General features: G+C 45.4%; 1 protein-coding gene across 4 annotated transcripts in view; it reads right to left on the minus strand.

Moving 5' to 3' along the window:
- Positions 1–213: 213 nt before the first annotated feature.
- TBC1D19 (TBC1 domain family member 19) overlaps positions 214–17,048 on the minus strand; it is a 208,673-nt gene continuing 191,838 nt past the window's right edge. For all 4 annotated transcript variants that reach the window (XM_068135177.2, XM_068135179.2, XM_068135180.2 and 1 more), the window contains 3 exons: positions 16,750–16,865; positions 11,855–11,925; positions 214–516 (listed from right to left, as the gene is read on the minus strand). In XM_068135177.2, the coding sequence (XP_067991278.1) occupies positions 439–516; positions 11,855–11,925; positions 16,750–16,865 (265 nt within the window). In that variant the 3' untranslated portion in view covers positions 214–438. The remainder of the gene's footprint in view (positions 517–11,854; positions 11,926–16,749; positions 16,866–17,048) is intronic.

Consider the following 17,048-nt stretch of genomic DNA (forward strand, 5'->3'; position numbering starts at 1 on the left):
CGGCTCTTCCAGGATCCTCATCCGGCTCCTCCAGGAGGCTCATCCAGCTCTTCCAGGAGCTTCGTCCAGCTCTTCCAGGAGCCTCATCCTCCATATGAAATGACCGCTAATATCACAGCATGTACGATCCGCCTCGTCTCGTTGCTGTTGAACTATGAGAGAATGCAATCATTGAGTGCAACCTTTCATTCCATTAAAGCACAGCATGAATACTTCAGATGTGGTTCTACTTTATTGTCGTGATTTTTGCAACTATGGTGTTGAATTTTTCAAGAAGAGGCTTTGGCTTTGTTGATACAGTATACGAATACATATTATTGATAAAATAACAAAATTAGTTACTGCTTAAAACACTGACAGCGCATTTGCTGAAATCAAGAAGGGGGGGTGGGAGGGGGGGCATGTCAAAAGCGAAGGTCCAACAGTCCAGCCGATGATTCATGGTGTGTCAGTAGCAAATAGCAGCAGCTGCAGCAGAGGGATCACCTTGATGGTCGACAGATCAGCAACAACAGCCTGTAGAACACAGATCCACACACCAACACGGTAAATGGCTGCAATGTGTATGTGGATGTGTTCAAGTGTCTCTTCCCATCGATGTTCTTCTTTAACAGTCACGATTATTCCCATGGTCTTGTGGGGTTGGCTGGAGGAAGTTTTTTTTTGGCTAAAGTCTTTCAAGAAGCGGATGGTCAGGCCTGACGCTCGATTGAGCAGTCGTGGCAGGAACTTGTAATTTGGTCAGGGTGCCGGTGATAGCTCGCCTACTCTTCGAAGGACACCGTGGGATCTTTAACATCCACCAACTAATGCCTGTTTAACGTCCATCAGAGGGACACACACAACGAAAAGGGTTGGCGTCAGGAAGGGCATCCGGCCATACAAACATTGCCTCAAAAGGGAACCATGACAATTACAACTACATATGGGCAGGGTACAGCCCGAAGTACCCCGTGGGGGACACGATCGAAGCAAGGGTGCAAATCCCTCCATTTATGATGACGAAACGTCTGATGCCCGACGTGGAGATCGGTTTATGAGGTTTGGGACATGGAATGTCGGAACAATGACAGGGAGATCAGGAGAAGTGGTGGAAGTTTTGGTCAGAAGAAGAGTGGACATATGTTGTGTGCAGGAGACGACATGGAAGGGAAGTGGTGTGAGAATGGTGAAGGGTAGGCAGGGACAGAAATACAAGTTTGTGTGGCAAGGGTGCCCGGAGGGTGTGAATGGTGTTGGTGTCCTGTTTTCTGAGGAGTTTGTAGACAGTGTGGTGAGTGTGACTAGAGTGAGTGATAGGTTGATGATGGTGAAAATGATGATTGGAAAGCTCTTGGTGAACGTCATCTCGGGATATGCTCCGCTGGTTGGTCGGAGCGATGAAGAGAGGGACAAGTTCTGGTGTGCAATAGAGAAGCTGATGGAAAACGTGAAAGATGAGGAAGTTGTTGTGGTAGGAGGAGACCTAAGTGGACATGTGGGAAGGAGAATGTACGGTTTTGAGGGAGATCATGACGGTTACGGATATGGTGTGAGGAATGGAGAAGGTGAAAGGATTTTGGAGTTTGCTGATGGAGCTGGTTTGTTGATTTGTAATACTCAGTTCCAGAAAGAGGATAATAAGCTTGTTACATACATGTCAGGTGGGTCGACGACAACCGTTGACTACCTGCTGGTGCGTAGGCGAGTTAGGGGGCACCTCCGGGACACAAAGGTGATCCCGGGGGAGGAGGCTGTTTCACAGCACCACTTGGTTGTCTGCGACATAAGGGTGAAAGGTGCAAGGAGAGCTCGGTGGGTGAAGTACCAACCGAGAATGAAGGTGTGGACGTTGAAAGAGGTGACAGTGAGGGAGGCATTAAAAGAGTGGCTGAGTAGGGTAGAGGATGATGTGGTTGAGCTTGAAAGTGGTTGGATGTCAATGAAAGATAATCTGTTGGGAGCCGTTGGTGAGGTACGTGGCTGGACTAAAGGACCACCACGGCACTCGGAAACATGGTGGTGGGATGATGAAGTTGGAAGGAGGATTGACGAGAAGAGGAAGAAGATCAAGGAGTGGCAGAAGGCGAAGGGTATCGGGGCTGAAGAGGCAGAGGATGAAAGTTATAAGGCAGCCAAGAAGGCGGCAAAGAAAGAGGTAGCAAAGGCACAGGAGGCATATAGGAAAATGTTCGGAGAACGCTTTGATTCGGAAGAGGGTCAGAAAGCGGTATTCAGGATTGCAAAGCAGATAGCGAAAGAGAGGTGTGATGTGATGGGGGTGAGTTCCTTGAAGGATGAAGTGGGACAAATCGTTGTGGACCCAGAAGGAATTAAAGGAAGATGGAAGAGATATATGAAAATGCTGTTGAATACAGAGAATGAATGGGATGGAAACATCGAGAGTAACCTAGCTTTAGGACCGGCAGAGAAGATAACTGAGAAGGAAGTTGAGGAAGCGATAAAAGCAATGAAGAGTAGAAAAGCGGGATGGCCGACGGGAGTTGTGGGAGATATGTTGAAGGCAGCGGGAAGTTGGGGTGTGAAGAGAATGACAGAGATCTGTAATCTGGTGGTGAAGGAAGGCCGCATTCCAGTCGATTGGGAACTGAGTACCCTCGTCCCTCTGTACAAGGGGAAAGGTGACCCTCTGGACTGTGGCTCGTATCGAGCGATAAAGTTATTGGAGCATGGAATGAAGGTATTGGAAAGGGTGTTGGAGAGGAGGATAAGGAAGAAAGTGAAGATTGACGAAATGCAGTTTGTATTTATGCCAGGAAGAGGAACGACAGACGCGCTTTTTATTGTTAGGCAGTTGCAGGAGAAGTACATGGAGAAGAGGAAGAAGTTGTTTCTTGGGTTTGTTGATCTGGAGAAAGCATTTGATAGGGTTCCACGCGAAGTAGTGACATGGGCATTGAGGAAGTTAGGAGTGGAGGAATGATTGATCAGAGTAGTGATGGCAATGTACGAGAGAGCGCACGCAGCTGTAAGGATGAAGGACGGGAACAGTGGTGAGTTTGAGGTGAAGGTGGGAGTGCATCAGGGGTCGGTACTAAGTCCACTACTATTTGTAGCTATGATGGAGGTGCTGGCTCAGAATGTAAAGGAGGGTTTACCATGGAAGTTGTTGTATTTTTATTTATTTTTTGTATGCAAGATGGGGGGGAGGTCACGATTTTTCGAAGCTGTCCCGACCTTCACGCACGCTCGAAGTTACGTAATATTGTTCACAATTGTATTTTTGTCGAAACTATTTAGCTTACGTGTGTGTACCTAAAGTGCGTCCCTTGGAAGATTATCGGTGTTAATCTTTCATACCTGTACATAATAGTCAAGTATTTTGTGCCACGGTAATTTGAGGCCTTGTTCTTGAATATTCCTACCTTGAGGCTTGTTTTCTCCCAGTGGTCGATTGTGGTCCTTCTACTCTCGTTCTCTCAGTCTTTTCACCCCATACTTCCTTGTTTAAATTCCTATCTAATTTAAAAAAAAAAAATTTTTCCCTTCTTTTCGTTTGTTCGTTCTGCGACCACGTGTTTCACCCCCATTTCACCCCCATTTTCACGCCATTCCCCAGATCTGTTTTGCCCTGTTCTTTTTGCTGACATCTTTTGCCCTGTTCACGTGACTCGTGGTTGTCCCTCTTGGCTCCCTTTCCCCGTTGGTATTTTTGTGAATATTAGATTGTTCTTCACGGTTCTGTTTAAATATGTTTAAACTTTCCCCTGCAGTGTTTTATTCAGTGGTATATTACAACATGCTGTATTTCTTCCTATTGAAAAGGCTTTTTTCAATTTCCTCTCCAACTCATTCCACATCAAAAAAATATTCAATCTCTTATAATTCTAAATCACTACATGCTCTAAATTCAAATTCATTCCACCCCATCTCCATCATTCTTAAACGGATCGCTAACTTGAAAATCACAATAAACCCAAATTGTTATAAATGTTCGTCTTTCATTAATCATCCACTTTCTAAACTCCCCCCTTGCCCCTCCCCTCCAAATCTTCCCCCTTGCCCCTCCCCTCCTAAACTCCCCCTTGCCCCACCCCTCCTAAACTCCCCCCTTGCCCCTCCCCTCCAAAACTCCCCCCTAACTCCTCCCCTTCAAAACTCCCCCCCCTACCCCTCCCCTTCAAATCCCCTCCCCCCCACCATCCCTATCCAATTCTCCCCCCTCCCACCTCCTTCTCAAAGCTGCCTCCTCCCCACTTTGTCTCCCTTCCATCTCATACCTCCACCTCTTCCAACCTTTTACTTTGCTCTGCCCTCCCACCCCTCAAACAACCCCTCACTGTGCCTCATCCTATCACCATCAAACCTTTTGTCCTCCTCCTCCTTCCCTTTCTCCTAACTCTTCTGCAATCTCCGACACACTATCAACAGCTCTCCCGACCTCCCCCTCTCATCCTTCATCTGACCCGACCCCTCCCCTCTCCTGTCCTGCACCCGATGTTCCCCTCTCTCCTCATTAACGATATGGACCTCAAACATCCGGGGCCTTCGCTCAAACCTGATTGATCTCTCCATTCAGGTTGCTTCTGACAATCCAGACTTGATCTGCTTAACAGAAACTTTCCTCCTTCAAGATGTCTCTGATTCCTTAATATCTGTTCCTGGTTAATCCCTCCTCCAGTATGATGGACCTGAGCCTCGTCCTGGTGGTGGGGTTGCTATCTTTATCAAAAACTCTCTTCCTCACTCTCCTTCCACTGCCCTCTCTCCACCCCACCCCAGGAGTTCCTCTGGCTACAGCTTCCTCTCCGCTCCCACCTTTTGTTCAAATGTGTTCTGTACCGTCCTCCAATCAGTGATGACTCCATTTACATGTCGCTGTCTGACAACATGGACCAACTTATATCAACTCATCCCAACTCTCTCTTCCTCAGATGTGGCGATTTCAACTGTCATCATGCCAGCTGGCTGGGTGTGGGTTCCTCTCTCACCAGCCCTGCTACCTCAGCAAAGGACTTCTGTGACTCATTGGGACTGACACAATCTGTCAATTTCCTGACCCGGATCTCAGTCAATGGAGTATCTTCTCTTTTAGACTTGGTTATGACAAACTTCCCTGCAAATGTCTGCTGCTCTTCTTCTGCTCCAATTGGTTCTTCTGATCATGTGCTTGTTAAAGTGGACATCTCTCTGGACATTCTCAGAGCCTCCTCAGCGCCGACGAGTCTGGCATTTCACTCAGGCTGACTGGCACGGTCTGCAAGCAGCCAACAATCATCTGGACTGGTCTCCCATCTCTACTGCCTCTGACATCAATTTTTCCTGGGAATTCTTCCAAAGCAAAATGCTCTCTCTCATGGACAGACTTATCCCATCTCGTCTTCAGTTGTCTTACCCTTCCTCCCGTCCATGGTACACCCTATCTTGTGGTGAGGCAGTTGCCCTGAAACAACTTGCCTTTGCCTCTTGGAAGGCAAACCCAACTGAAGGCAATCTCATTTCCTTCCACCAAGCTCGGAACAAGTGTGTGTCTACCCTCAGGAGTGCCAGGAAGCACAATCTCTCCACACTCAAGAATGAACTCTCAAACCTGTCTCCTTCCTCCAAATCCTGGTGGCGTCTGGTCAAATCCGTTTGTGGTGTTTGTTCCCCCTCCATCCCCTCCCTCACCTCAAATGGCTACACAGTTGACACCGCACGTGACAAAGCCGAATGCCTCAACTCTGTGTTTGCCTCAAAATCTTGTGTCCCAAACCCATCTCTCTCTGTTCCCACCTTAACCAGTCGAAACCAACTGCTCATGGACTCTGTGCCCTTCTCTCCTGACAAGGTGGAGAAGTTTTTGTCAAACCTCGACTCTGATTCTGCAACTGGACCAGACGGCATCAGCCCACTGGTCCTAAAATCCTGCTCTGTCGCTCTATCTCACCCTCTCTCTGTTCTTTTCACCCTCTCTTTTGCTCAAGGTCATCTGACAGCATCTTGGAAATCAGCAAATATTACCACTTTACACAAAAAGGTGCAAAAACAGATCCTTGCAACTACAGACCAATCAGCCTGCTCCCAATTAATCAGCAAAGTGATGGAATCCATCATTGCTTCGGACGTCAAATCCTTCCTCTTCTCCAATGGCTTGATCTCTGATCATCAATTTGGATTCAGACCAGGTCACTCTACTCTGGATATGTTGCTTCTGCTGTCTCAAAAATGGATGGAGTTCCTAAATGCCAAACAGGAAATCAGAGCGATTTCTCTTGACATATCAAGTGCCTTCGATACGGTCTGGCACTCAGCTCTGCTAGCCAAACTCTCCTCCTATGGTATCCATGGAAATCTCCATGCTTGGCTTGCGGACGTCCTCTCTGGTCATAGTCAACATGTAGCCCTGAATGGATTTCTCTCATCGCCCCTTCCTGTTCTGGCTGGAGTTCCCCAAGGTAGTGTTCTGGGCCCTGTACTTTTTCTGGTCTTCATCAATGATCTCTCCGACTCTCTGGAAAATCCTCTCTATCTCTTTGCTGATGACTCCACTCCCTGTCGCTCCAATCCTCATTCCTCAGATCGACAGTCTGCAGCCTCCTCACTCTCTGCGGACCTGGACAAAATCACAGACGGATCAAACAAGTGGAGCATGTCTTTCAATCCTGACAAATCTCACACTCTCACTGTATCTCTCCGAAAAGACCATCTGGACAACCCTCCCATCTACTTTCTCAACAATTCTCTTCAAGAAGTTCTGTCACTCAAGCTTTTGGGTCTCACTATCTGCCATGATCTTTCTTGGGAAAACCACATTTCCAAGCTGGCCTCCAAAGCCAGTCGCCGACTGGGCATCCTCCGTCGTGCGAAGTCCTTCCTTGGCACACCTGAGCTCCTCACCACATACAAGGCTTTCATCCGCAGCTCAATGGAATACTGTTCCCCTCTCTGGGCCGGTGCTCCTGCATCACACCTATCTCGATTTCACGCTGTTGAAAGCAAAGCTTTCAGAATCATTGGAATCTCCTGCGATGAAACTAACTCCGAGGGCCTTTCACTCACTCACCGCAGGCAGGTAGGTGGTCTTTCTGTCTTCTACCGACTGCTCTCCGGCCTTGCTCCCCAAGCTCTCTCTGTGCTCTGTCCCCCAAATATTCATACAGGTCGCACAAGATCTGCCAGCAACCCTCTTATGGTTAAACTGCCAAAATCAAGACTCTCTGCTCACCTTCACTCTTTCATTCCTCTATTCTTCCGCCTCTGGAACAAACTCCCCCACTCCCTTCAATACCACTCCTCCCTGCAGGTCTTTAAAACAGCTGTTCACCACCATCTCTCATCTTCCCACTTCCAAAACCTTGATCTTTTCTACCCCTGCTAATTCACCCCAGATACACTATTTCGAAATTCCAACTTCTTTCCTGGAAGTCCTTGCAGTGTCCATATGTTTTATACTTCTCCCACCTCTCCCCAAGCCCTCTCCCTCCCACAGTTCTCTCGATGTCCATGCTCTCAAATGTTGTGGTTGTGTCCTTCGCCCTCGCTCCCCATCTTGTCTACCGCTCCCCTTATTTTGTGTTTTTGTGTCGGTTTGACTTTTTGTGTGATTAATGTTAGCTCTTTCACGAGCCTCGATCTTGTATACAAAAAAAAGGAGAAAAAAAAGATCGAGGCTCGTGAAAGAGCTAACATTAATCACACAAAAAGTCAAACCGAGATGTCCACTTTAAAAAGCACATAATCAGAAGAACCGATTGGAGCAGAAGACGACGTGAAGCTGGAAGGTATGCAGATGATCTGGTGTTGATTGCGGAAAGTATGGATGGACTGAAGGAGAAGATGAACAAGTGGAAGGAATGTATGGAGACAAAAGGTCTGAAGGTGAATATCGGAAAGACGAAGGTGATGGCAAGTGGTAAAGCATGTGGTGAGGTGGAAAGAACTGGGAAGTGGCCGGGTGCTGTGTGCAGGAAGGGTGTCGGAGTGACCACCATTCAATGTACAATGTGCGCTGAGTGGGTTCATCAAAAATGTAGTGGTTTGAGAGGGTCATTAACCAGTGTGGCAGCTGCATTCAAATGTAAGGTGTGCACAGAGGGAGCTGCAGATGGAGGAAATGTTGAGTTGGATCTTGGAGACGGCGTGAAGCTGGAAGGTGTGAAAATATTTTGTTGCCTAGGAGACATGCTGAATGTCGAAGGTGGATCAGACTCGGCAACGGTTGCTAGAGTGAGATGTGCATGGAGGAAGTTTTGGGAACTGAGTGGCGTGCTGACGAGGAGGGGAGTGTCGTTGAAGCTGAAGGGAAAGGTGTATGCTGCATGTGTGAGAAGTGTTATGATTTATGGGAGTGAGACATGGGTGATGAATGTAGAGCAGCAACGAAGGCTGGAAAGGTTGGAAATGCGAATGGTTCGGTGGATGTGTGGAGTATCGTTGAGAGAGAGGAAGACAAATGATGAATGGCGAAAGATGATGGGAATAGAGCCTGTGATTGATGCTGCGAAGAGGAGTTTGGTGATTGGTTTGAGATGGTTTGGTCATGTGTTGAGGAAGGATGAAAGTGATTGGTTGAGAAGAGTGATAGAAATGAATGTAGAAGGAAGTAGAGGACGGGGAAGACCGAGAAAGACTTGGCTAAAGGTGGTGGTAGAAGAAATTGCAGGCAAGGGGGTTAACAAGGAGAGATGCAGAAAATAGGGTAAAATGGAGAAGATTGTCATGGGGACCGCAAGGCTAACCCCCGCTCTAGCAGGGAAAATAGCCTTAAAATGCCTGTTGTTGTTGTTGTTGTTGTTGTTGTTGGAGGGACACACACACCTTGATGTATCATCCTCCCTGAGAAACCCCAGGATGACAGTTTATAGCTAGGTCTGAATTCGAATCCAGGCTAGGCAGGTTCGAGGCGAGTGTGTGTGTTTCTCGGCCGTCCTGCCAGCCCCCACCGAGCCCAAGGTTGACATGTTTAAATGAATGTGGTCACCAATTGAACAAATTGATCAACACAAGAATAACGCAGGTCAAGCGTATCAGCAGGAAAGGATCATTTCAACAATCGTCAAAAGGCAAATGTTTCTTGCTGAGAAAAAAGTGAGAAACATTATTTGATGGCAATTAAACAGGCCATCTACTTGTGACATCACAAGTATCAGGAAGTACAAGTCGAGAAAAATAAGAAAATGGAGGATGAGAGGAGAGAGAAATATGGCAAAGTATGGAGAGAAAGGACAGAAGTTTGGGAGGAGATAGGAGTGGGGGGGGGGGGGGGGGGGTGGGGGGGAAGGAAGGGCAGAGACATGTATGTACATGGAGCAATGGGGTGGAGGAGTTGGAGATTTGTATAAACTGATGTATTTTATTTTTATAACATCAACTTTTTCTTCACTTCAAAAGTGTAACTGCCTCCTTACTCGTTCATAGCACATATACTCATGAAAATACTGCAATGAAAATGAACCCTTCTGGATTAAAGGGTTAATCACTTGATTGGTTGTATGGTATAATGGCGGCATGTCCAGACTAGACGAATTGTAAACCCCAATTTAGATCTGCCAAGACATTGTTCAGAAGGGCCTGGTCTCCATTCCATCCCTTTGTATTTTTCAATGTTAAATGTAATTTGTTCTCATTTATTTATTTGATTTAATATTTATTTATTTAATTCGTAATCATTTATTTGATTAATACAATTTCGTTTTCTCCTCACCTGCCTCACAACTAAGGGTTTTTGAACCGAGTACCACACACTTGTCATTTGAATCAGACGAATCGATGGTGTGCTCAAGCCGGGTAACCAATGGGTGTGCCCCATGACGTCATAGAAGGGACGGTGTCAAATGAGTTTCGGAGGAGTAAGTTCATTTGAGAGTTGGGAAATTCACAGAGTGAGAAGTGTGTGCCTTCTCTCACAGCCTCTCCATGGAAGCCCTCACCAAGGACTCCATCAGAGCATTTTTTTCCCCAATGGTCTGAGGCTCGTAATGGAGTATGCATGCATGCATGCACACATAACAAACACTTGTAGCCACTGAGCTTGATGGAAGTGTCGTCACTTCCTGGGATACTCTGGGTACTCGTGATGCCATAACAATGGCGTCACTTTTCTCACCGCAAACATTTCACCTCAGGAGGAATTTCCTCCTCCCAATGGATGCCAACCGACAGGGATTGTCCGTGCTCTATCATTCTAAATGCCGAGCTTCAAGCAAGGAAGCAGCACGTACCATTTTAAAAGTCTCTGGTATAACTCGACTGGGGTTGTTGAGACCCACCTCCTCCACCGCCCACCCCTCTTTACCTCTCCCCCCCCCCCCCTTTGTCCCTACTCCCCCCTTTGCTTCCCCAGACCCCGTGCTGTGAGTCTGGGGAAGCAAAGGCCAAGTTCACTCAGACCGGCCGGAGACCCACCTCGAGGCATATCGTGCGTGGGAAAAGTGCAGTCTGTTCGTACATCAATTCTGTCGAGAGGGCGACTCGCTCGACTCAACCAGGCCTGAATCATCCTTTTATTTATTTTATCCTCCCCGCATTTTCCAACCCTTTTTCTCTTTCCGTGCATGTGTGACTGCCTCTTGGGAGATTCTGTGTCATTGGGGGTAGGTTAAGTTTACATTAGACCAAGATCTTTCGAGTTTATAATAAGAGTGCTTTTTCTGATAAAGCCATCTTCTTCTTCATCAAATCAATTTCGTTGTTGATTTGCATGCTTGCTGCCCCAGTTTCTTATACACATTTAATTAAGCTTCATTATTTATTACCCCATGCATGTGAAGCACCAAGTGGGGTTAAGCAATTGGTTCACTTGCCTGTCTGTCTGTCTATACAAATGTCAGTTTATGATCGACTAACTACTTAATTTCAATTTAATGTTGTACTTTTTTAATGTTATATATATATATTTAATGTTATGTGTAACAATTTAATGTTATACAATTTAATGAACAATAACCGGAACATGAATCGGAAAACAAACCTGTGGTTTAGCAATACTTTGTTTCTGAATGTGTCCCGATAGCACATGCGCAGAAAGGAATGGGATTATATTTTACTGTGTCTGCCTGTCTGACAGTCAAACAAAATTGAAATTCATTCCAAAATTCAAAATCATAGAAGGTGGTGTAAAAGATGCTGCATCAATGGCGATAAAGTCTTCTTTTTTTAAATTATTTTCTTCTTCTTTTTTCAGAATTTTGTTTTCCTGCAGACTTTAAAGCTTTTATTTTATTTAAATTTAATTACATAATTGAACAATGTGGAACACAAATCGCCTTGAAACTTCCAAAAACCTCCAGTTTAGCAGTACTTGGACAAAATATTACACCATCTTAAGCCGTCTCGACCAATCGATTTTTATGCTCGTGCTCTCAGGGTTGGGGAATATTGAAATGCAGACAAAATGGTGGCTTGTAGGAAATATAGATTGTGCAAGGAAACACAAAGCAAGAATTGAAAAGACCCTTCACATGTCCTTTTTCTCAAGACTTTGGGGTAAGGTGTTCTATGACCACTTCAGTTATTCCTGTAGTTGTGGGATCGACCATTGCTTGTCCATGAGCGAGTAAATTGCCAGCGAGCACACGTGAGTTAGGTTCTTGGCGTGTGCAAGCAAATTGAAGATTATAACCTTTTCCCGAGCCGCCTAATAGCGTTCTGTAATTTAAATTAAAGCCTTCGCATTCAGGCCATCACGCAGTGTGTTAACTCTGGCAACACCAGGATTGAGTCTGATCGGGGGTGAGTGATCGTTACAATATTGATAAGTGTGAACAGCCCCTTAGGTGAGATTCCGAAAATCATCCAAGTGAGTAATTACTTCATTTAACTCTTTAAAGGGAGGAATTTGCGATTCCCAAATGGTTCGTTTGAAAAGAAAAGCTCAATGAACAAAAAGAAATTGAACAATTCGGTCAAAGTATCCATTTAAAAACCATCTCACCTCCGCTGTGAGCAGATTTGAACTCTCCATGAGGTTTTCGGCTCGTAGTATAAACACTGCAGCTGCAAGCACTGGGGAAGCAAACATTTTGGGATCAGCAGAAAACTTCAAAACTGTGCAAATCACAGAAAGATGCCGTCAACTAATCATTGCAGACATTAGCCAAGAGAGTATATTGTCGTGTGACTACCCTTGGTGAACACCTTAGGGTAGCACGGATGACCAAACAAGCTGTTACTCCAAGGCGTTCAGTTCAATTAGCAGAGAATACGTGTGGGGAAGCAAGAGGGAGGGGGAGAAACCGTAGCCTTACCTGAACGGCTTCCACTCAACGTCTCCACGCTTGAAATAAATAACTCAAATGCAAATGGATTTAAAATGTACAAATATAACAGATTTATTTAAATAAATGCCGGTACAAAGAAAATGCGTGATAAACTAAATTCCTAAATTGGACGTCCCAACAAACAGACCCAAAGACAGACGAAAGGGAAAGATAACTGAAAATAAATATGCGTCTCGTTGTTCGTTGGTGGGACCGCACATTGGTTGGCGGAAACCGCATGTTCGTTGGCGGGAATGAGGCCTTGCTGTGTGTCACGCTCACTCCGGGTCTCGTCGCATTGCAGCGAGCCAGCAGCGCTCGTCCACCCGTCGCTCTTGCTTGGAAAGCCGCGGCTCTTCCTCCCCACGACCACCAGCAAGATCTCCAAACACGGCCGTTCAGTTTCGCTCCCTTGAGCCCAAGAGAAAAATGCCACCGTTTGTACGAGGTCCAGGCGAGAAAAAGCGCAAGAGGGAATTCGGTCAGAGCGAGGAGCCAAGGAGAAGAGAGCAAAATGACCGCTAGAGCGAAAAGCGAAGATTAAGAGGTAGAAAATGTCTGCCAGTGTGACAAGCCAAGAAGAAGCCCGAAAAATGTCCGCCAGCGCGTTCTTAGATCACCTAGGCTCTGACATCATCTGGGCTGCTTCGCCAATCAGCGAGTCCCTCCCTACCAGCCCTTCCCTGCCTCTATCAGCAAGTCCCATCTTATCCCGGCCTTGTGCCAATCAAAAGCCTGACCAATCACTGCCCTTCTGGGCTTGGCCCTCGACCCGCCCGTCCTGTGCGCTTCCAAAGTCAATGTCATCAGCGGCAGCGCTCAATGTCCTGGCTTCCGGTAGGTTTTTAATTAGGGTGTTCAAATGCGCGCGATTGGCTAGTGTCTATGGTGTGGTGCCAAAAGGGACATAGGAAATAAATTACAGAGGTAACGACATACAAGGGATAATTTACCCATAATCCCTGAGTAAATTATACCCTACTCCTCGTAATGGGGACGAAGACACACTTCACACGACATCCGGGCTAATACAAATTCCCTACTTGTTACACGGTGGTTCTTCTTCTTCATCACGACATACAGAGCATGCTAATTATGCACTCTACCTGGTCTATGGTATCCCTACCCCCACAAACGTAACAATATCATGGACCAAGATACATACCTTAATGGTGACACTTCCTGTTGAACTTTCAGTCAACAGCATACATGACCCTCCTTATTCTTAAGATATCCCTCTTGAAACTGCTGATCATCCAAGTGGCATTATCTGACCAATATGTCTGGTGTTTGCTTCGTCGGACAACCCTACTGTTATATTTTTTGGTTCCATCCTTCCCAACACAGAAGCGGCTGGCAGGCAGTCGCTATATGCTTCTCAGGTGATCTCAAGACCACCATAAGCTGGTTTGTTACCTGGAATTTGATAACAAAACCAAGCCAGCTTCACATTCTCACTCTGTTAATTCATTCGAAATGTCTGGTTAAATCTACAATTTATTTTTATGAGCAAGGTCCCGAAGAAGAAGTTTAATCCCTTTTAAGAGCCCCAATCTCACCCCTATTTGTTCTGGCTAAACCATGTCAACTAAATGGCTAACTCACTTAACATGCCTACCTGCACCATGCAATGGCGTATGGGTTTACACTTCAGGCTGGGCCTCGCTCCATCCCACATTGCAACCCTGGAGAAGGTTCTCCTCTTTTCACATTGTAACATGGTTTATGGTTTCTGGTTTGTTTCATCCAGTATCACATCTCTCACTCACTGCCTCCACCTCACACGATCCTTCGGTATCGTAATATTAATATGTAATTGGTCACTGGCTTTAGCACCAATACAAATTTTTATTTCGCACCTTAGGCATCAAAAAGCGACATATATCGAAAAACAGTTTCAAAAGGAGCACCTCAGCGCCATTAGAGCATTTAAATTGCATCAGATGTGGCAATAAATGGGAATTGTTGCTCCAAGGTTGCCGTCTCGATGGCAGAAGACACCATTTGCATTTTTGACTCCTTCATCCCGACCGCGTTTGGAATCCCATGCGGGCACGGACAATTTACTAGTTCATAAAATAACGTGTGTCTCATCTCTGTATATCAAAGCTTACTATTCACATCTATCCCTTTGTCTGTCTCATGATCTGTCTCTAAAACAGTGTCCTTGCATCTGTCCAATCCTGTCCTTCAAAAAGTATTTCATAATAAATATTTATTGTCCCATATTCAGGGAAATTATTCTTTGGTGACACCGTAAGTTAACCATCATAAAAAATAAAACACAGACGGAATAAAATAAAATAAAAACACCTTTAGAGGCCATTTTTCCCCGCAAGCGGGGGTTGGCCTTTTTCTGGGACCATGGTTGTTGTTGTTTTTTGGTCCCCTTTTTGAAGCAATGTTTTACGGCCGGATGCCCTTCCTGCCGCCAACCCTGTTTGTCGCCTTTTACGACAAGCAGGGAATTACCAGGGAACTGGTACTCAAGGGAATAAGAAAACAAAAATAAGTGGCCGTGTGCTGTGTGCAGGAAAGGTGTCGGAGTGAACTCCATTCAATGTACAATGTGCGCTGAGTGGGTTCATCAAAAATGTAGTGGTCTGAGAGGGTCATTAACCAGTGTGGCAGATACATTCAAGTGTAAGGTGTGCACAGAGGGATCTGCAGATGGAGGAAATGTTGAGTTGAATCTTGGAGACGGCGTGAAGCTGGAAGGTGTGAAAACATTTTGTTACCTAGGAGACATGCTGAATGGAGAAGGTGGATCAGACTCAGCAACGGTTGCTAGAGTGAGATGTGCATGGAAGAAGTTTCGGGAACTGAGTGGCGTGCTGATGAGGAGCGGAGTGTCGTTGAAGCTGAAGGGAAAGGTGTATGCTGCATGTGTGAGAAGTGTTATGATTTATGGGAGCGAGACATGGGTAATGAACGTGGAGCAGCAACGAAGGCTGGAAAGGGTGGAAATGCGAATGGTTTGGTGGATGTGCGGAGTATCGTTGAGAGAGAGAGGAAGACAAATGATGAATTGCGAAAGATGATGGCAATCGAGCCTGTGATTGATGCTGTGAAGAGAAACAGTTTGAGATGGTTTGGTCATGTGTTGAGGAAGGATGAAAGTGACTGGTTGAGAAGAGTGATGGAAATGAATGTAGAAGGAAGTCGAGGACGGGGAAGACCGAGAAAGACTTGGCTAAAGATGGTCGAAGAAGAAATGCGGGCAAGGGGGTTAACAAGGGGAGATGCAGAAAATATGGCAAAATGGAGAACATTGTCATGGGGCCTGCAAGGCTAACCGCCGCTCTAGCAGGGGAAATGGCCTTAAAATGCCTGTTGTTGTTTGTTTTTTTTGTTGTTGTAATGTGAGCGGAGGCATATCAGTCGACGTCGTGACGTCGAAGAGTGTCGTTCTTGTTCAACTTATTTTCGAATGACCATTTGATTGGTGTACACAAAAGATCGGAGCGTCGCAATAACCATGGCACGTGTGTCGACATTCATTCCAATTTCCAAGTGGTTGTACAAGGTTATCCACTTTGCTTCATTGAGATAATTTCATGGTATGTAAATATTTAACAGTCTGGTATGGACAAGATGATTTGTTCATTTATTTATATGTAATGATTAAATAAATGATGATTTATACACAACATCAGCACACTATTATGGGATGCTTACATTTTGGGAATTTAATCTGCAAAACACTCAAATATTTTGCATTTAATTACACATATTAAAAATAAAAAGTTACTGAATGTTAAATGTTCATCATCAATTCATGCTTATTACCGTGAAGAAAATGAGCTATAATGCTTGCATTGGAAACGTTTGTGAGTTATTTAAACAGAGTGCAGCAACTGATCAATCCTTGTGAAACAGATCAAGAAAACTTTTAAAATTTATTTAGGTCTTCTTCTTCTTTAGCGGTCACAAATACTCCGAAGGGCGTGTGGGGTTGGCCAGGGGAAGCTTGGCCCAAGTCTTTCACAAACCGGCAGGCCAGACCTAACGTTCGACTGAGGTTAGGGTAGGAATTTGTAATTTGTTCAGGGTGCCGGCGATAGCTCTCCCCTATTCTTCACGAAGGACTCCGTGTGATCTTTGACGTCCATCAACTACATTAATGCTGGTAGATGGGATTCCCGCTTCGTGTCTATCCGAGGGATGGCACACACATTGATGAATCACCCTGCATGTGAATCACCGGGATGACAGTTTCAATGTATTAAAGTGTTTCCTCGGGTGCACTAAATGCCCCGTTTTTGAAAAATATTCTCAGCTGCCCAACATGCAGTTTTTACCCGATCCTGGCGGGTGGTTTAAATAAAATCTAAAATCCGAAATATTTTACAGAAATGCTATATGCGTAGTGTAACAGAAATACATAGTGTAACAAAAAAAAAGTATGATTAGATCAATATGAGAATATTTTTCAAAAACGGGGCATTTGATGGACCCCAGTGTTTACAGTAGTAAAAATTGTGGGAATATATAAAAAAAAGTTGAGTATTTTTCTTCAAGACTTATGGAAACCCACCGTATTTGTGAGGTTATTGTAAGGGTCACCTACCTGCAAGGATTTGTGTAGAACCAAATCCCAGCATTCGATCCCACAAAAGAAGCACCTGGTCAGTGGCCAGGTATCCAGAGAAAGCCCTCACAAGCCACTTGAAAGCAATGCGCAGCCTGTAGGGGGAAGTCAAAAGCCATTTTAATTGAGACCGTGAGTGACCATATATACATAAATATATTGTTACAGACGCGGCTTTTAGATGTTATATTGACCGAGCGGTGGTGTATTTAACCGCGTCCGAACAGTTCCTCCCTGATTAAAACCCGATTCCACCCGACGTTGACCAGATCGCCCCA

This window comes from Myxine glutinosa, chromosome 14, assembly GCF_964187855.1.
Source record: "Myxine glutinosa chromosome 14, kmMyxGlut1.1, whole genome shotgun sequence".
NCBI lineage: Eukaryota > Metazoa > Chordata > Myxini > Myxiniformes > Myxinidae > Myxine > Myxine glutinosa.